The following is a 21763-nucleotide window of genomic DNA, read 5'->3' as shown; positions in this document are numbered from 1 at the left end:
AATTTACTGTGAAGTACATTAAATGAGCAAGATTTTCTATAACGCTTTTATTTTGGATTTAATTCGGCCGTGATCTAGGAAAATATTCAGGTAAGCAATAGGAGGACGCTTGCATTGTCGCTTTCAAATATTTTTTTTTTTGGGGCTTGCTGGGAACATTTTTTGGGAATAAAATTTTTGGTTCCGTGCAGTTTGAATATTCCTACATGACATAGAGAAACCAGACAAAACAATAATATCAAGCGGACATGCATGTTTGATCTCTCATGGAATCACCCAACCGCGGTTAATGCCTGTGTCAAAAGGGTATTAGTAGACAACTGGGTCCACCGGGTCGACATAAGTTTTGTCATGGTAAGGTCATGTCATGCATGCATGTATGTCATGAATTTACCTCATTGATGCCATGCACGTCATGGCATTCATGGGTATCATGTGATGGCTTGACATACAGACAATCGAATTCATGCCAATCATTTTATGACATACATGGCATGACATGGTATTAATGTCACACTTGCATGTTATGAAACTAATACCCAGAATATATCCAGTTAAAGAAATGCATGTCATTCAATCCATTATAGTCATCTCATTTATGACATGCAGGTCATTCATGTCATGAGATGATTGTCATTCATGACAGTTTCATTTTTTCACAAGTTACACATCAGTGTATCCATGACGTATCATGAGAAGCAACAAACACTGACACCAAGGACAACGTAGGGGAAATTACTTGTGCTTTATAAATGAAATAAAGAAACGATAAATTAGTGGAAATGAAAGTGGATGAAAAAGCAACTTGCCGTAGGTGGGAACTGAACCCACAACCTTCGCATTTCGCGTGTGATGCTCTACCAATTGAGCTACCGCGGCACCGTTTCGCCGTACACTTTCTTGGGTATTAATGTTTCCTTGTAGAACCCTGGGAGTGTTAGCCAGTGCCACCACTCACAGACCTTCGCATCATTCCCCACCTGCGGCAAGTTGTTTTTTTATCTACGTTATTTCCATTATTTTATCGTTTGTTTATTCAATTTATTAAGCACAAGTAATTTCCCCTATGTTGTCCTTGGTGTCAGTGTTTGTTGGCTTCTCATGATATGACTAATAAAATTCAGGCCTCTCGGTTAACCCCCTTTGTTCTCGTTTATATCCATGACGTGAATGAAATGACATGCATCACATGAATGACATGAGTTTCTAGTATCGTGGTCACTTCTTTAACTGGATATGTATCAGGATATGCGTGGCGAGACATGCATGCATGACATGACAAGAATGACATGGAATGACATGCATGTTATTCGTGTGATTACATTTATGTCATGTCGTTCATGTCAGGTCACGTGCTGTCTTGTCCTTCATACTCAGATATATATCGAGTTAAAGAAACGACGGCATCATGTCAATTATACCATATGTGTCATGATATATATGCCATGACAAGCATGTGATGTCATGACATGCATGTCATTAATGTCATGCATACATTTCATTGATATTGTGATATAAACACAATAACGTTAAGGCCCGGTGTTGCTAAAAATCCGGCGTTGGCATCTGGCGACCAGTGCCGACAGTCTTGTGAAAAAAAAATCGTTACAAACCACACATACCCAAACACGCAGGCTCTCTGTGTAGCACAGAGGCGTTACTGAACTAATTGAATTTCTCAAAGAAAAATGTGTCAGCGAAATCGTAAAGTATGACTTGCACAAAACCTATAGTGATGATACCATCAGATTCTAATTTGAATACAGTCGAACCCACTTATAACAATACCAGTTTTAACAATACATCGGTTATAACAATGAGAGGCTGCTGCACCATCCACTTTTGTATGTTCTCCATGGTTAAATAACCCACTTACTACAATGCCCCGATGCCGCTTTATTGGTTATAACGATGAAGTCTGGCTGCTGGGTGTCCGAGCCGAAAGGTAGTGAAATGCGAAATGCTTGAAAAGAGAAAAAGAAAATGAGAAATTCAAGCCATTGCACGATGAGCAACTACACAATGAGTCGCTACTAGATGCGTTGCTGCTCTAACAGCCACTGCGCAGCTCTCTCACGTCGCCCTTCCACCCCTCTGAACAGGAATTGGCTGTGCCCATAGCTCTACACTGCCCTACCCTCCTAAACACGAATGGACCGGGCAAACTGCACCGCTTACAGATTGCTCGCATGTTGCTTGCTGGCTCCTCACTCGGCACAGTTCTGCAAACAGCTTAATGGCGCAAGTTCGCCTTGGTTTGTTGCGTCGAAATCGAACCTGGCCACGCGGTTCTCGGCCTTGCTTGACTCACTGCCGAAACGGAAGCTGGCTGTTTCACCCGCTGATCATCGGCAATGCACGACGTTGCTGGCGAAAAGAAAGCCCACGATTTGGAAACTAAGTACGTACTTCTAACCGATGAAGCAATCGTCGCGAACGTGCTTGCATCAGATAGCGACGGCGACGACAGCAGCGATGACGCGGTAGGGCAGGCTGCCTCAACGTTGTCTTCGCAGGAGGCCCAGCGGATGATTGAGTTCTTCTAGGGCTTCGTTTCGCGAGGAAACTTCCGTTGCACTATGTGGAGCACCTGGATGCCTTGGAGAAGGATGTCGGCAAGCTTCGCGTAAAGCATGCAAGGCTGACAGACATACCGTATTTACACGATTGTAAGTCGACCCCTTTTTTAAAATTTGAAAGTCTGAAGTTGGGGGGTCGACTTACAATCGAAACCAAAACATGGCCCGCCAAAAAAAAGCGATACCAACGAAAACTACAACGTAGTTACAATTTTATGTTTGCTCTATGGCCCTACCCGTATCTTTTCGCTATCCCGCGTGTTTGTTCGCTTTTCGAAAGGGTTTTTCAACATTTTTGAGTCTTACAGCGCATGCAACACTCATGGGGGGGTGTCGATAGTTGATGAAGCGCCGCTGTTCCCATTTGCGGCGGCACCCTCAGAACGGCGGCGCTTGCGGGGAGTATCGGTAGTTCATGGAATAGCAGACACCGCTCGCGGGTTTCTCTTTCTCTGTTTAAAGGCATTGGTATTGGTTTGACCAACTTCTTGACGCGCTCCACTTGAACTGCCGGCTACGTGCTACTTCTATGCTTCCCCAGTCGTCATGAGTGCTGCAGGCCCACTAATCTTTTGGCACTCGTTCACAGCAGCGTTCAAGAGAGCTGCCATCCTTTACGCCGAAGAAACAAATCACTGCGCAGCGGGGCCGCAATTTCGATGTTTCTAAACGGGTGGTGCGAGAGTGGCGACTGCAGCGAAGCGAAATTTTCACCCTGTGGCGGCAAGTGAGAAATTTCCCACGTGCCGAAGTCTGGACGCTTTCCGGAGCTGTAGGCTAAGCTTGCGGCGTACGTTGCTGAAATGCGTGTTCGGTCCCTGCCATTGAAGTGCGACGTGGTCATGAAACAAGCCCGGACCTTCGCCTTAATTTTAAGGTTCTGCTCCGCCGTGAGTACAAAGAGTGGCTGGCGGCAGAAGACTGCGAAATTACGCCAACCGGACCTGTCAAAAGAGCCTCCCTGACGGCTGCGTGTGGTTGCGTGCATTTGGCGTGGGCTGCTGTTCTGCAAGATGTCCTGGTGCGGTCGTTTGCCAAATTTGAAATTTCGCTGGACCACGACGCGCTGTGGGACCGCAGCAACGATGACGATGGCAGCACTAGTGAAGACGAGTAGTCCAGTGACCATGTCGGCTACTAATAAATTTTCGTTATTGAATGCGCCCTGGGGTTTTTTTTTTTTTTTTTTTCCGGTCAAGCGATATGGGGGGGTCGACTTACATTCGAGTCGACTTACAATCGTGTAAATACGGTAAGCATTTCTCATGCAAGCCAGTGAGAAGTACGTGGCGAGATGCTTGTGGCGATCTTTCTTCAGCGTTTCTTCTGGATTTCTCAAGCTGACAGGCCGCTGCGGCAGCCTTCTTGCAATCTTTAAAAGGTCCTCTTTGGGGCCACCAAAGCGATGCCTCGGCGGTGTTCGCATATTGTCTGCCACCCATGACACCTCTTTGCAGTTGATATAGCAGTGCCATCCTTTAATGCCGACAGCCGCGTCTTGTTACATGCGATCGAAGCACCCAGGAAACAGTTAAATGAGTAAACACAATCAGCAGCCGGATGGAGGAAGGTGGTGGGGAGGGGCACTGGCCTCTTCGCCATTATAGTTTTCTCACATCAGGTCTGCATCCCCCCATTTTGATTTTTTCATGCAACCCGGTTATAACAATTATTGGTTATAACAAAGGAATTTTTGTGGCACTTGAATATTGTTATAAGTGGGTTCGACTGTATACGAGAAAATATAATTCTGCGAATTGGAAACTCTAACACAAACCCCTTTTCTAGAGTTTCTATGATTCATAGAACGGCGCGCCCGGTTCCTTGCATCACCATCCAGATGGTGCTCGTCTCCGTTCATCCGCGGCCCATGCAAGAGGCTGCGTTTCTGGCAGAAAGCTTGCCTTCGTGCTTAGTGTTCACCACCAGCGTTTCCCGGTAAACATTACGGTTACATAACCTGCCAGATTGCAAGTCGGAGAAAACGTAAGTTGCTGTTACATTTCTGCTAGATCGCAAGTCAGCCTCTAGAGTCTGTGGAGGAGTACGTTTACCCGGGGAACCTGGACCATGAGAAGGAAATTCACAGAAGAATAAAAATGGGTTGGATCGCATACGGCAGATATCGTGAGCTCCTGAATGGGAGCTTAGCAATATCACTGAAAAGGAAAGTATACAATCAGTGCATTTTACCGGTGCTGACATACGGCGCCAAGACTTGGAGTCTGACAAAGAAGTTTGAGAACAAGTTAGGGACCGTGCAAAGAGCGATGGAACTAAGAATGCTAGGCATAACATTAAGAGACAGAAAGAGAGCAGTTTGGATCAGAGAGCAAATGGATATAGACAATATTCTAATAGACAAGTCATCCTCAACTGTCCTGACATACTCTCAGCCCACGCATGATCGACGCTTCACTGTTGTGTTTAACTGCTTTAAAGGAATAACTTCATTATAGGAATATTTCAGTGCCGCGAACCCATGATTTCAGCAGGCGGGCTCCCCTGCTAAGCAAGACGCTCCCTCCACTCGCCCCGTCTAGCCACCGCAAGCAAAATTCCTTCCCTACATTCTCCCATACCGGACCTAGAGGATCACGTGATGCACACGTCACGCTTCATTTCTTTTTCTCTCCGCTTTCTTCTTCTTCTTTTTTTTTTTTGCCGCTACGGACTTCTGCTGACGGCGTCGCACGCGAGCTGTTGTCTCATTCGCGCAGCGCACGATATTGCATGCTGTGCACAAGGAAACGTGACTAGCGGTATCATTCAGTGCTACACGAATACTGAGGCAGAACAAGTGGATTGCAGAGCATGATCACGCGCTGGAACATGGTAGAAAATGGCATAGTTTCGATACCTGTGCACCTTAATGCACGACCGTGGGAACAAGTAGATGAAGCGGAAGTACATCTCTCTTGCTTCGGTGCAAAGTAAAACAAAAAACACGCGGACATTCCGTTTGTGTTACTATTTCTGTAAACTTCAATTCGTCAATTCAAGCAACAGATCACACAAATAATAGATGTTGCCTTGAATAATTATCGAAGTCATGTGTCCCTACGAGCGACATCACATTGTGGACACGAGCACGTAGGCGCAGGGACACGAGGATGACACCGTCCGGCTTGGAGCACGGTCGCCGCGAGGAAAAGAGAAAACGGCGTTCGGATGGAAATTTTGGACCTTTCCACGGCGTGTAGCGATGTAATACTCTGTAAACCCGATTGTTAGCGCGCATTGTATGCTCTGCGCTTGTCAGCTTAAAATGGCCAGACCTGGTGAGGGGCCCTTTAAGGGCTCAAACTGCCACAGGCACATTCGAAAAAGCTCTGAACACCTGTCAGTACACGTACAGGCATATCAGTGCTCGTACTGTGACGGGAGATAACGGGTGCACGCGTGTATTATTAAGGAATACATGCTGTGTCCGGTGGCAATAGCCCCTTCCCACGCTTGTTATGCTTCACCGCAATACCTTTGCATATGCTTCACCAAGTAACATTTCTGTACAGAGGCAAAGCTGACTTTCGGGAACTAATAATATAATAATAATATATGGGGTTTTACGTGCCAAAACCACTTTCTGATTATGAGGCACGCCGTAGTGGAGGACTCCGGAAATTTAGACCACCTGGGGTTCTTTAACGTGCACCTAAATCTAAGTACACGGGTGTTTTCGCATTTCGCCCTCATCGAAATGCGGGCGCCGTGGCCGGGATTCGATCCCGCGACCTCGTGCTCAGCAGCCTAACACCATAGCCACTGAGCAACCACGGCGGGTACTTTCGGGAACCGGCATTATGCAACGCTCCGTGCTTTCCAAGCTTCGAAGCCAATCGCGAGGACCACAAAGGCAGAATCGGTGCCATTGCTGACAGTGGCGAATTCTTTTAATGAAGAACACAGCACTCAACGGCAAAAAGCTTAATAGCAAACGTCGAAGCAGCTAGGCTTAGCGTTGCCGCAGTGGTGGCTACAGCTGCCAGTTCGAGGCGGCGATATAATGAAAACGGTAGCGATGGTGGCTTTGATTAATGGCGTTTCAGACCTGCGGTCATGGCAAAAAGTCCGGAAAATCGGATGGCAAAGGGTATTCTTGCGTCCAAAATTTCGGACGTTCTGATACATTGACTCTATGGGGTACACGTGGTGGTGCCGCGAAGCCGTCCGAATTACCGGGCATCCGGAAAGTCAGTCAACTGTACACTGGCAATTCCTGCAGCCGACGACAGGGCGTGAAAGACAATTCGTTACGATTCCTGTCAGTTACTTGAGCCAGCAGAACCGCAACTTTCATTCCCTTTCAATAAAATTACAGCTAATTTTCCCTGATAGAAGCGCAAATTTTCCGAGCCTTCCCCAAGTTTTTCCAGACAATTCAAAATCCCTGAGAATTCCTGGTTCTCCCAGTTGGTAGACACCCTGTGTATGCATGCATATCATGCCAACCCATGCTTATTCTGATATATATCCAGTTGAAGAAACAACCATGACGGTATCACGACATGGGGGGGGGAGGAGGAGACACAGACAGACAGACAGACAGACAGACAGACAGACAGACAGACAGACAGACAGACAGACAGACAGACAGACAGACTCAATACAGCTGAAGTTCGCAAAGACTGCTTCACATTAACAGGCGCCAGCATGCAATTTGCCCCCGTACACCTTTAGCCATCATTTCCGAATTGTAAGGCATCACAGCATCACAAAATAATTTTTTTTTCCACCTCATCCAAGCAGAAGCAACAGAACTGGAATGCTTGAAAGCATCCCGGACATATCAAATGCCCTTGGTTGCAAAGCACCGCTGGGCCGAGATAGGGCTGGCCATGCCTACCACTGAACTTGTGCTCTCTCCGTGCAAATGGGATGGTCGGAGCAAAACCTGCCCCTGCCGGCTATCTCTGAGGCCAGGTCTTGACACTAAAGAACACATCAAGCAAGACCACCACTGAAGCAAGGAAATCTCTTGCACGTCATGGGATTGCGGTCACTGTAATGATAGACAACGGCCCTCAGTTCTCTTCTGGTGAATTTGCCAAGTCTTTTATTGACTACAGGTTCAAGCACCAGACAAGTAGCACCCAGTTCTCACAGTCATACGGGGAAGCAGAAAGAGCCATCTACACCACCGAAGAGCTTAGGGTAAAGGCAGAAGATCCCTACTTGGCGCTGCTAGGCTACCAGGACACGCCTGGTGCAGCCCCAGCCCATTTCTTATTTGGATAAAAATGAGGACTTGCCTGCCCAGGTCCCAGGAAGATGGTACCCATGGACACGTTTGGCAGATTGGGTTGCCAGGAAAAACACGGTACAAAAAGAGGCAAGTGCTAGACTATAACTGCAGATGTGCACTATGATTTACTTCTGCAGTCAGGTGACCGCGTGTAGGTTCAGTCTGAACATCGTCCAGCCACAGAACTCGGTCCTGGCCAGCGTCCTGGCAGTGCAACTGCGGAGGGTCGGAGCCATTTTATTTTCAAGGAGAACAGCCAAGAAATGAGCAAGTTCACTCGTGACTTGCTGCACAATCTCTGCACCTAAGCATTGCGCCACCTGCCATGGACGTTTAGTGGTTTCTTCAGAGCAGTTGGACTTGTGAAAGCGAAGGGGAGGAAGTTGCTACAGTGCAGTCCACTTATAATGTGTGGGGTCTTACCTGTGCTCTTTGGACAAAGGAACGACTACACAAGTACAGTAAAACCTCGTTATAATGAAGTTGAAAAGGAGGTCATAATTACTTGGTTATAACCATTAGTTTGTTGCAGCCACTACCCATTTCTATCCACAATTAGCAAGCAAGAGAGGATGCACTCACCACCAAATATCACAGCAGCCCGCCACGTGAAAAAGAAAACGGCCGTTGCACGGAAATAAACAAGCGAAAAAAATCCAGCAAGGAATTGCTATTCATGCCAAACGGCTCATCACTGATCGATCAACAGCACTCTACCTGGCGGCTCACTTCGCAGAAAAAAATGTTGTCAATAGGTTTTTGCCGCATCTTCTTCAGGCGAATGATGGCTTTTTCAACTGCAGCTGCTATTTCGAGTCTGTTCTCGCGTCATCATGAGTGCCAAAGAAATGGCGCAGCATGTCTGCCGCATCCAGCGCTTGTGCTGGCGTCGGTATGTCGGGTTCGCCAATATTAGGCTCCAGGCTCTCGTCGACACATTCGTCACTGTCGTCATTAGGCCCCTTCCCCGTCACTGCGGGCACAATTTCCGCCTCTGTTAGCTCTTCCGTCGTCACTGCGTCAGCATCGGCACTGACATATGTGCAGAAGGTGTAGCAGTGAGGCACAATGCCGGCATCAACAAGAGCGTCCCATGACGCTAGGGCTTGGTCGCCCACGACACCCTCTTTGGCGGCAGCATCGAGATCTTCGCTGTAACCGCTGCTGCCGACGCCAAATGAGGCATGCCAGAAGCAATTGGCGATCGTGCTTGCTGGTACAGCCATCCAAGCAGCCTGTAGCATCTCGATCACCATGTACAAGTCGATCATGGACTCGTGCTTCATGCTCATATTGAGAAGAATCCGGTCAATCACACGCTTGCGGTAGCCCGACTTAAAGTTCATGACAACACCTTGGTCAAGGGGTTGCACAACTGCAGTGCTGTTCAGTGGCAAGAAGCATGCTCGATGTTTTTGAGCACAGCAGCAGTATGGTGGGCTGCTCAATTGTGTAGTACGAGGCATATCTTCCGTTTCATCTTGCCTAGCCACTCATCCCACTCCCGCAACCATTGTACGAAAATTTCTCTCGTCATTTAAGCCTGACGGTTGGACACATAACTCACCTGGAGCTTTCGTTTGCCTTTGAAGCATCGTGGTGATGCACTTTTACCAACCCCGAGAGCTGGCAGCTTTTCCGACCCATCCATGTTGGCACAAAGCAACTGGGTTACATGGACCTTGCTCTGCTTACCGCCCTGGCAGTGTTCACCTTTGAGGGCCAAGGTTTTTTGCGGCAGCATCTGGTAGAACAGGGCTGTCTCATCCGCGTTGAACAAATCCTTGGCACTGTACTTTTCTAGCAGCTGTCCAACGTTTGTCTCCACCCACGCCACTGCAGCTTCGTGGTCGGCAGACTGCGCTTTCCTGCTGACAGCCCTGCCGACAATGTTGTAGCGCTCCTTGAAACACTGCAGCCAGCCAACCCTCGCCACAAAATTGTCGTGCCCCACAATGCACGCGAAGTTCCCCGCTTTGCGCTGCAACAGTGCCCCAGTCACAGGAGTGCCGCTAGCTCTTGCATTCTAAAACCACATGAAGACCGCCTTCTCTACAGCTTCAGGAGCAGGAGCTCACAGCTTCATTCTGTCGCCTTTTACGCCATGTGCAACAGCACTGGTGACAGCTTCTTTGCAGCTCAAAATCGTCGACAGCATGCTCAACGATATGGCGAAATCTTCTGCCACTTTATTATTCACGCCGGGCTCGACGGCTTGCACCATAGCCACCTTCTGCTTCATTGATATCATTTTTTGCTTCCATTTGGCGGCGTCCATCTCCTTTCTGGCGGCGGGAACTCGCATGAACAAAGCGATAAAAACACTGATATTGTTGATGCGCACGGAGGCAACGACAAGCAACAACAAAACCGCAGTTGGCACCGCCCCACGCATGCAGCGGAAGAGTGGGCGTGTTCACCGGTTCCATGGAAAAGGGGAGGCCGGGAGACACGCACGGGAGATGTGAACATTGCGCGCTATAAGACATTGACCTCATGGGTACCAAAATGGTCAGTAAATGCTCGTTGTGGAAAAAAAAAATTACTGATGATTATGTTACTTCCTAATGAGATATTTGACCGCAGCTCTTCGGCTGTTTTGGCTTTTCTATATACTAAGGCAAATAATTCGAGCAAGAAATGTATGTACGGTTACAACTTTTTATTCTTCACTTCTTCGAGAAACACTCCACTCCCAGTTCTTGATTGTCATGAAGGTAGCTATGTGGTCGGAGAAAAAGATGGATATATGCTAGACTTGCTGCACCAATGCCTTGTTCGGGGTAGTGCACCTCTGGATTCTGGGGGCAACAGTGCGGGGCTTCTGCTCGGGCAACTCGTTCAGCAGCAGCGGCAGACGAAGGACTTCCACCGGCTGCCTCGCTCATGGCTCAGAAAGAACTGGCCGAGAATAAACTACTTACACAGGCAGACGGTGGTGGGCAGATTGTTGTAGAAAAACCGGCCACCCTGTATACGCAATGCCTCATGAGCTCAAGCATACTGGAATCTTGGAAGAACGCCAACATAATCTTAATCCATAAGGAAGGGGAAGCCAAAGACTTGAAAAATTATAGACCGATCAGCTTACTGTCCGTTGCCTACAAAGTATTTACTAAGATAATCGCAAACAGAATCAGAAACACCTAAGTCTTCCGTCAACCAAAGGACCGGGTAGGATTTGGTAAAGGCTACTCAACAATAGACCATATTCACACTATCAATCAGGTCATAGAGAAATGTGCGGAATATAACCAACCCTTATATATAGCTTTCATTGATTACGAGAAAGCGTTTGATTCAGTCGAAACTGTAGCAGTCAAGGAGGCATTACGAAATCAGGGTGTAGACGAGCCGTACGTAAAAATATTGAAAGATATCTATAGCGGCTCCACAGCCACCGTAGTCCTCCATAAAGAAAGCAACAAAAAGCCAATAAAGAAAGGTGTCAGGCAGGGAGATATGATCTCTCCAATGCTATTCACAGCATGTTTTCAGGAGGTATTCAGAGACCTGGACTGGGAAGAATTGGGGATAAGAGTTAATGGAGAATACCTTAGTAACTTGCGATTCGCTGATGATATTGCCTTGCTTAGTAACTCAGGGGACCAACTGCAATGCATGCTCACTGACCTGGAGGGGCAAAGCAGAAGGGTGGGTTTGAAAATTAATCTGCAGAAAACTAAAGTAATGTTTAGCAGTCTCGGAAGAGAACAGCAGTTTACGATAGGTAGCGAGGCACTGGAAGGGGTAAGGGAACACATCTACTTAGGACAGGCAGTGACTGCAGATCCGGATCATGAGACGGAAATAATCAAAAGAATAAGAATGGGCTGGGGTGCGTTTGGCAGGCATTCTCAGATCATGAACAGCAGGTTGCCATTATCCCTCAAGAGAAAAGGGTACAACCGCTGTGCCTTACCAGAACTCACGGGGCAGAACCCTGGAGGCTTACGAAAAGGGTTCTACATAAATTGAGGATGACACAACGAGCTATGAAAATAAGAATGATAGGTGTAACGTTAAGGGATAAGAAAAGAGCAGATTGGGTGAGGAGAACAAATGCGAGTTAATGATATCTTAGTTGAAATCAAGAAAAAGAAGTGAGCATGGGCAGGACATGTAATGAGGAGGGAAGATAACCGATGGTCATTAAGGGTTACGGACTGGATTCCAAGGGAAGGGAAGCGTAGCAGAGGGTGGCAGAAAGTTAGGTGGGCGGATGAGGTTAAGAAGTTTGCAGGGACAACATGGCCACAATTAGTACATGACTGGGGTAGTTGGAGAAGTATGGGAGAGGCCTTTGCCCTGCAGTGGGCATAGCCAGGCTGCTGCCTCGCTTATGGGGAGGTTGCGGGAGGCAGTGCGTAGGTGCATAGGAAAGTTGCACGGCGAAGAGATGGCAGCAACTGACTGATACCACTGATGCTGCTAGTGAGCCAACTGAAGGTGGCTTTGTGTTTCAGCTTGGGAAGCATGCACTGTGATCCGCTTATACCAAGCCGGCGCTTTGGCAACCGGAGAACAATGTGCGCTCTCGCATGGTCGTCGCCACAGAGGAGAGGAGGAGGGATGGGGTACATGCAGTGGTTAACGGCGGCTATGCGTTTCGGCTTGGGCTGCAGCACATCATTGAGATCAGCCACCACTGAGCCGGCACTCTGATTGCCGCCGCACATGGGTGCCATTGGAGGAGGAGCAAAGAGAGCGAGGCTCACTCCGTGCACGCAGCTAGAGCAGTGCGCTGGTACCGGCTATGGAGCTGGTTATGGTGAGGCACGACGATGCCGTGAAACGCCGGAACGGGCGCCAAAGAGCTGCGCTCTAAAAAAGTTCGTTATACCCATTGCAAGGAAATTTTAGCTTCATTAAAACAAAGTTTTCAATACATAGGCATCTATTGAAATTTCAAGAGGAATCACGGTTGCTTCATTATATCCATTAGTTCGTTGTATCCCCTTTTGTTATAACAAGGTTTTACTGTAGTGCAATCACGAGGGCATTTATTGCACCTTTCATACACTAATGCCTGCTAGCCGAATTGCTATCCACAGAACATGCCGATGGGCACGTGAGAAATCTAGGAAGTCTGCCTCACCGCGACTGGATACCGAGTTAACATGTTTGCCCCATGCTGGACACTAATGCCTGGTCGTTCGTGTGCACAGCCACGTGAACAGTGGTGCTTCGAACGATCGTGTTTGTCCGTTCCGGTGTCCTGCTCTTAGGTCTTGCAAGACAGTCTCTAGAAGCATGGGGTTCTATAAAACTATTCCAATATGTTGTTATTTTAATCTCCTGACGTCTAATTTACGTAGTTGCTGATGCAAGCATCAGGTGGTAAGCTGCAGCATTGCCTGAGAATCCCAATCAAATGCTCTCTTTGTTTATGGGAGGCCACCTTTGCTTGCTTTCGAAACGAATAGCATTGTCTACACTGAGCGTTTTTTCTTATCTAATTGGCTGACAAGAGGCGAGGAGCATGCTCATGTGAGAGAGTTTTGGTGGGGCCAAGCCAGCGCACTGAAAATAGATAAGAGGAAGGTGCCGGTGTCTGTGATTGGTCAACTTCTTCTTAGTTAGCTTGCGGTGGCTTGTCTAAAATCGCGGTTGCATGCAACGGACAGTTAAACATTTAGCTAAAACAGATCCTTAGCAAAAAAAAGAGTTGGCAGAGCCATGTCGTATGTGTCCCGAAAGGGCTCAGTACTGTTATACGGCCACGCAAAATGTCTTGTTATACGCGAATAAACTCATGCTCTCCGGCAGGTGCGAGTAGCCAGTGCCTGAGCGATTGGCGGCAGCCACCTTCTATTCAGATTCCTTTCGGAATAGAACAATCTCTAGCTATTAAGAAAAAAATTCAGTTTTGTTTGGCTTATTAATGCATCGTTAACGCACACGTCACTCTGACGCAATGAGTTTTCACGGTTTTGTGATGTCGAGTGACAGACAGGTGAAGTGGGTGCAGCCTGAAACCTTTTGACCAATAGCAGAGGGTTAATGACAAAAAGGCATCGAATTGGAATTAATTATTTTTCTTTTGTTGGGTTGAATCATGCATAATTAATCAGTGTGTACATGTGATGCCACATTGAGAGCTATTGTTGTTTTCATGACGTCGCATGACAGACAGGTGAAGTGGAGGTGGTCCAAAAAGTTTCTGACCAATCGTGCAAGGCTGATTGCAGAATTGGAATAGAAAAGTTTGGAATAGCTTTACGTTATAGCGCCCATGAATTGGAGCACGCACAGAACATCTGTGCCGCTTCTGACCGTGAGCCAAAAAGGAACAGCCTGCTCCCTTTTGCGCCAAAGTAACCCCGCCGTTAGGTGGCGTTAGCAGAGCAACCCTCATGCCATCTCTCCTACTACTCGGCAACCCCACCGAGCACCGCCGTAAAGCCATGCGGCGAACCGGATTACAGGAGATGGGCGCCATGCGGGGAAAACAGCATCAGGGGATACGCGAGAGTAACGCGTATCCACAGATGATACCACATACAATGATATATCAGTTATAATGATCGCGTACCTTGTTGCGTACTTGTCAGAGCACAGGGTGGTTAAAGTTGTCAGGTACGTTGATGACTAGTCCTTTTCGAACCAGGCGCAAGTTCTACAGTAGGCAAGCTTTACGAAATTTTTTCTGCAGGCCTTAGCCCACTTACTCTCACGCTTGAAGAGCCGACTGATAACGTGCTGCCTTTCTTAGATATTCAGCGCAAGTTCATGGAACGGCACACATGTTGGGAGTATAAACCTAGAGTTAATAAGCCCCTGTTGCTGTGTCTATCAGGCCACTCGAAGCTTGTCAAGAGGAGTATTGCCAACTTGTGCTTTGAAAATGCATTATAGAAATCTTGCCACCACAAGATTTAAACGATATTTATAGATCAGTCAGGAAGGTTATCAGCAGCAGGGTTTCCAAAGTCGGTGCAAGTTTCGGTTGTAGAGGGGCGGCTAAAAAGGTGTGGTTCAGATAGCACCCCCCCCCCCAATTCGGGACGCGGCAAATAAACGGACGGAATGTAGAGGGAAGATAGTGGTAGTGCCCTACCTGCATAGAACGGCACATAGCCTTAAGAAAATGGCTAGCCGGGTGGACACAAAAGTGGTCTTTTCAGTGCCAGAAAAGCTCGCGAAAATATGTCGAATAGCGGACCCGTACTGTAAGCCAGCTGTTGGATGCTCTACGAATCATCGTAAAGCACCAGTAGGGTTGCGTAGAAGCTGTTGTTTATAAGCTCCCGCTGTCCTGTGGGAAAAAATACATCGGACAGACAGGAAGGTGTCTTAATGACTGGTTGCGAGAACATGGCCTAAACATGAAAAATAAGCAATACAGTCATCTGTCAACTCACTGTCAGGAATGCGGCTGTGCATCGGTGTATGGATCCTGCCGGGTGCTGGGTTCTTGCAAAGCACAAAGATAAAGATGTGCGAGAGATTATTGAGGCTCAGGCTATCTGTCGAAATAGTGATATGTGTGTTAGTTCCCCTTCGGTCAACTAGTTAGATAAGGAGACGGCTTTTTTGGAAGGTTAAGATTTGGATGAGGTGGTGCCACTGTGCATAGGTTAAACAGGTGGGTGTTTCCTGAAAATCAAGTTGTTGAAGTTAGCGCATTGTGGTGTTGCCTCCCTTCTATCCTTGTTCGCTGGCGCTAAATATGCTTTCCAAGTCAGTTTACCAACACGCCCGACAAATGGCAATCCTATAATGATAAGTCGTCTTAAAAGTATCAACTTCTGCATTCGGGCTATGAGAAAAAAACAAAACAAAACACACACAGTCAAACCCGTTCATAATGCACTCTTTATTTGCATGAAAAGTGGGTGTTATATCATTAGTTTGTTATATATGGACATTACAAGAACTCAAATTTAACTACACTGAAGCAGTTACAATTCAGCAGCACTTTGGTTCGAAAACCAGATTTTCAGCTTCATTTTTGTTCCCGCACCTAGTCGATAGAAACGTATATCTAAAGAATGACATGCGTCGTCCTATGGCTCTCTTAAAATAGCGCCTGCTTCCCATCACCTGTTATTTTGAAACTGCAAGCGCAGTTGCCATATTGTATTTGAGAGCTTGTGATATATTTTACTACCAATGGCGCATCACGGCATTCTGCACAAGAGAGCGAACCATTCAAGTCGGCTGGAAGCGTAAACTATTGCAGCATACCGTCATTCTGATGTCTCAGACACCACGGTCTCTGCATTACGACTGCAAGTCAGCCGCACAAGAACTGTAAAATTAAGTTATCCATGTCAGTCCGTGAGAAAAAAAATTCAATGCTTGAAAGGTAAAACGTACATCACCATGACCAGCAATCAGCTACGTGTGAACGCTGCCGAACTGTGACAACGGCACAGTAACCGCCCATCCTTTGCAATACTGCGTGGTGGCAGTGTGTAGTGTATGCAGCATTCTCACAGACTTGGGCTGTGTTGACAGGAACACTGTTGTTCCCATGGTGGAAGGACATAGATGATAGTTCCAAATTGTTGAAACAGCCGGAATGCATGTGGTGCCGCATGGACATTTGCACAAGAACGAGAGTGACACTATGGTATCTAATATCGCGCCAGTGCAAGCCCCATATGATGGTGTTTATGCTGTTAGCCTCCATCCTGGAGGTGTGCCTTGAAAGCACGTGACTTTCATTGCGGCTTCCGAAATCCGCGTGGCGGTCGCTTACTCGTCTTGAAGGCCATATATCATCGCAGTTGGACTGGAGTACGGCGCGCGCACAGCCACGTGCCTAGTTTAGTTGCATTTCTGTTCGTCCTTTTTTTTACCGTGACTGGGTTCAAACCATTTGTTGTAACAGTACAGAGATTTAAAGAATGTTCATTATCATCAGTTTTATTAGGCAGGGTCGGGAAATCGTAAATGCACTGAAATGTAGTCATTATAACCAACAAATCGTTATATCTAGCATCGTTACTCACCCTTTTCACGGAGCAGTTCGTTCTAAAGAAACGAGATGGCGCTTTCAGCGCCGCGCCGCATGTTGCCTCAGCAAAAGCGCATGAATACGAAACCATCAGTGCTTCCACCTTGCTTCTGTGCGATGAGCTGTTGGAAATGCAACTGAGTTTTCGCTAACGCACTGTGATCCAGTCACGCCAGATTGAATCGAGTGGATTGAAGGCGCGTGAAGTAGTTGGTTGTCAAAATACTGCCTGGCTTATTAAGGAATGCAACTAATCTGTGTAGCCAACTTCACGGACCATTGCTGCAACTGTCCGTACGTGTTGTTGGCACTTTGAGATTTACGGCTTTCTTTGAGGATACAGAAATTTGCTCATCCGCCAACATTGTATCCCTTAACTTCAAAGGAAGTGCCTCAGCCCCGGAACGTCGGCAAGAGCGAGTACCGCTCGTTAAACTATCATCATCATCAGCAGCCTGGTTACGGCCACTGCAGGACAAAGGCCTCTCCCATACTTCTCCAACTACCCCGGTCATGTACTAATTGTGGCCATGTCCCTGCAAACTTCTTAATCTCATCCGCCCACCTAACTTTCTGCCGCCCTCTGCTACGCTTCCCTTCCCTTGGAATCCATTCCGTAACTCTTAATGACCATCAGTTATCTTCCCTCCTCATTACATGTCCTGCCCATGCTCATTTCTTTTTCTTGATTTCAACTAAGATATCATTAACTCGCATTTGTTCCCCTCACCCAATCTGCTCTTTTCTTATCCCTTAACGTTACACCTATCATTCTTATTTTCATAGCTCGTTGTGTCATCCTCAATTTATGTAGAACCCTTTTCGTAAGCCTCCAGGGTTCTGCCCCGTGAGTTCTGGTAAGGCACAGCGGTTGTACCCTTTTCTCTTGAGGGATAATGGCAACCTGCTGTTCATGATCTGAGAATGCCTGCCAAACGCACCCCAGCCCATTCTTATTCTTTTGATTATTTCCGTCTCATGATCCGGATCTGCAGTCACTGCCTGTCCTAAGTAGATGTGTTCCCTTACCCCTTCCAGTGCCTCGCTACCTATCGTAAACTGCTGTTCTCTTCCGAGACTGCTAAACATTACTTTAGTTTCCTGCAGATTAATTTTCAAACCCACCCTTCTGCTTTGCCTCTCCAGGTCAGTGAGCATGCATTGCAGTTGGTCCCCTGAGTTACTAAGCAAGGCAATATCATCAGCGAATCGCAAGTTACTAAGCTGTTCTCTTCCGAGACTGCTAAACATTACTTTAGTTTTCTGCAGATTAATTTTCAAACCCACCCTTCTGCTTTGCCTCTCCAGGTCAGTGAGCATGCATTGCAGTTGGTCCCCTGAGTTACTAAGCAAGGCAATATCATCAGCGAATAGCAAGTTACTAAGGTATTTTCCATTAACTCTTATCCCCAATTCTTCCCAATCCTGGTCTCTGAATACCTCTGTAAACACGCTGTGAATAGCATTGGAAAGATCTTATCTCCCTGCCTGACGCCTTTCTTTATTGGGATTTTGTTGCTTTCTTTCTAGAGCACTACGGTGGCTGTAGAGCAACTATAGATATCTTTCAGTGTTTTTAGATATGGCTCGTCTACACCCTGATTCCGTAATGCCTCCATGGCTGCTGAGGTTTCGACAGAATCAAACGCTTTCTCGTAATCAATGAAAGCTATATATAAGGGTTGGTTATATTCCGCACATTTCTCTATCACCGATTGATAGTGTGAATATAGTCTATTGTTGAGTAGCCTTTACGGAATCCTGCCTGGTCCTTTGGTTGACAGAAGTCTAAGGTGTTCCTGATTCTATTTGCGATTACCTTAGTAATACTTTGTAGGCAACGGACAGTAAGCTGATCGGTCTATAATTTTTCAGGTCTTTGGCGTCCCCTTTCTTTATGGATTAGGATTATGTTAGCGTTCTTCCAAGATTCTGATACGCTCGAGGTCATGAGGCATTGCGTATACAGGGTGTCTAGTTTTTCTAGAACAATCTGCCCACCATCCTTCGACAAATCTGCTGTTACCTGATCCTCCCCAGCTGCCTTCCTCCTTTGCATTGCTCCCAAGGCTTTCTTTACTTCTTCCGGCGTTACTTGTGGGATATCGAATTCCTCTAGACTATTTTCTCTTCCATTATCGTCGTGGGTGCCACTGGTACTGTACAAATCTCTATAGAACTCCTCAGCCACTTGAACTATCTTATCCATATTAGTAATGATATTGCCGGCTTTGTCTCTTAATGCATACATCTTATTCTTGCCAATTCCTAGTTTCTTCTTCACTGCTTTTAGACTTCCTCCGTTCCTGAGAGCATGTTCAATTCTATCCATATTATACTTCCTTATGTCAGCTGTCTTACGCTTGTTGATTAACTTCGAAAGTTCTGTCAGTTCTATTCTAGCTGTAGGGTTAGAGGCCTTCATACGTTGGCGTTTCTTGATCAGATCTTTCGTCTCCTGCGATAGCTTACTGGTATCCTGTCTAACGGAGTTACCACTGACTTCTATTGCACCCTCCTGAATGATGCCCACAAGAGTGTCATTCATTTCTTCAACACTAAGGTCCTCTTCATGAGTTAAAGCCGAATACCTGCTCTGTAGCTTGATCTGGAATTCCTCTATTTTCCCTCTTACCGCTAACTCATTGGTTGGCTTCGTATGTGCCAGTTTCTCCCATTCCCTTCTCAAGTCTAAGCTAATTCGAGTTCTTACCATCCTATGGTCACTTTAGAGCACGTTGCCGAGCACGTCCATCTTGTATGATGCCAGGGTTAGCGCAGAGTATAAAGTCTATTTCATTTGTAGTCTCGCCGTTCGGGCTCCTCCACTTCCACTTTCAGCAATCCCGTTTGCGAAAGAAGGTATTCATTATCCGCATATTATTCTGTTCCACAAACTCTACTAATAACTCTCCCCTGCTATTCCTAGTGCCTATGCCATATTCCCCCACTGCCTTGTCTCCTGCCTGCTCCTTGCCTACCCTGGCATTGAAGTCGCCCATCAGTGTAGTGCATTTTGTTTTGACTTTACCCATCGCCGATTCCACGTCTTCATAAAAGCTTTCGACTTCCTGGTCATCATGACTGGATGTAGGGGCGTAGACCTGTACAACCTTCATTTTGTACCTCTTATTAAGTTTTACAACAAGATCTGCCACCCTCTCGCTAATGCTATAGAATTGCTGTATGTTACCAGCTATATTCTTATCAATCAGGAATCGGACTCCTAGTTCTCATCTCTTCACTAAGCCCCGGTAGCACAGGACGTGCCCGCTTTTTAGCACTGTATATGCTTCTTTTGGCCTCCTAACTTCTATGAGCCCTATTATATCCCATTTACTGCCCTCTAATTCTTCAAATAGCACTGCTAGACTCGCCTCACTAGATAACGTTCCAGCGTTAAACGTTGCCAGGTTCATATTCCAATGGCGACCTGTCCGGAGCCAGGGATTCTTAGCACCGTCTGCTGCGTCGCAGGTCTGACCGCCGCCGTGGTCAGTTGCTTCGCAGCTGCTGGGGACTGAGGGCCGGGGTTTGATTGTTGTGTTCATATAGGAGGTTGTGGCCAAGTACTGCACCAGGGTGGCCAATCCTGCTCTGGTGAGGGTGTGCGTTACCGGTTCTGGTCACCGGGATCAGGCCACACTCCGCGCCTGTTTATGCAATTTATCAACACGCGGATTTTTGTTTCATTTCTTTTAATCCGGTGGAAAATTGCAGGGCACCGGGATTCGAACCATGGACCTCTTGCACATGAGGCGGGTGTTCTACCTCTACGCCACCGCTGCACCTCGTTAAACTATGACAAAGGGAATAGCGCCGCTTGCTGTCATCGTATATTTTGTGCACAGTATCTACACGCATCTACCCCAGTGGCACGGATCTTACAACTCTATCGCCAATGTGTCAATTAATGAGTGGGCGCATACTTCAATATACGCGTACCATATATAGAAAATAAATGACGGACTACACAGATAGCGCATGAATGGTCGAAGGAGAATGTTTTGTGACGGTCCACAAGAGTAAGCGATTTACTAGCGATAGTATGTCTTTGCTACAAGGTATTACAATGTACAAAATGGCTCCGTTACAAGCCTTGCACACAGCAAGAACAAATGAGAACTGAGCACACCCGCGAGCGATTAGGCAGAAAAAATCAGATAGTGACCGCACTAAGGAAACTTACCGAGTCAAAAATGTGACAAGCCGCTACTTCAAAATATTGGCCAAATAATGAAAAAAGGGCAAAACACACTAATCCTGATTCAATTCACGAGCAGAAACTCTGGATAGCCTGGAATACATATCTAGCGTCGCTTTTAAAACAAGCACCATATACGCTGCTCGCACCATTTGGACATAGCTTAATCAGCTTCCTAAATGCTTTTGCATGTTCTCTGAAGCTGTGGCCAAAGCTCTGCGTCGCCCACCCAGTCACCATATATGATATCTCCCGAAACAGGTTTGCTAAACCCCACCGGCGTCATACACATCCATTGTAAATGCGGAGGGAATGGAGGCAGTTGAGGCAAGCAATGGATGTGCCACCACGTGATTAAACATGGCAGCGCCCCTAGGATTGCTGTGAAAAGGGTCAATAAGTGGGTTCGACTGTACAATGATGTTATGACTGCAGGTCAAATACAAAAATGAAAATTTTACCTTCTGGAAGGCGTTTTCCATGCAAATTGAGCTCGACACTTACGTTGGCATGTTCTCCTTAAGCGAACGATGCCAAGACGGGGCAAAAAGTACACCTATGCGAGTTCGTATCTGCAGCCATTACTGCACAGTGTGTCCCGCCTGCACGCCAATTGTGAAAGCCACAGAGAACATCGCGAGTTGGCACTGCGCACCAAAACATGACGCCAGCTGCTTCAAGTCTGCGTTGTCCACGATAGTGCTCAGTACACGTACGTGCTAAGAGGGAGAGGAAGAAAAAACAACGGAGTAAGGATGCCCACCCTTTCT

The 21763-nt window shown here is 46.9% G+C and overlaps 1 protein-coding gene across 5 annotated transcripts in view; it reads right to left on the bottom strand.

Annotated features, from left to right (window-relative positions):
• The window catches only part of LOC142566373 (carboxy-terminal domain RNA polymerase II polypeptide A small phosphatase 1-like), a 305196-nt gene that overhangs the window by 60422 nt on the left and 223011 nt on the right, over positions 1–21763 (bottom strand). Inside the window, exon 7 of one of the 5 annotated variants that reach the window (XM_075677323.1) lies at positions 15106–15240. The exons of the other annotated variants lie outside the window; for them this stretch is intronic. Coding sequence (XP_075533438.1) covers positions 15121–15240 — 120 coding nt within the window. The 3' untranslated portion in view covers positions 15106–15120. Of the gene's footprint in view, positions 1–15105; positions 15241–21763 lie in introns of those variants that run through there. 5 annotated transcript variants of the gene reach the window in all.

Source organism: Dermacentor variabilis, unplaced genomic scaffold (genome assembly GCF_050947875.1).
Source record: "Dermacentor variabilis isolate Ectoservices unplaced genomic scaffold, ASM5094787v1 scaffold_12, whole genome shotgun sequence".
Lineage (NCBI taxonomy): Eukaryota > Metazoa > Arthropoda > Arachnida > Ixodida > Ixodidae > Dermacentor > Dermacentor variabilis.
The sequence above is the reverse complement of the archived record's forward strand: the minus strand, read 5'-3'. Positions and strand labels throughout refer to the sequence as shown.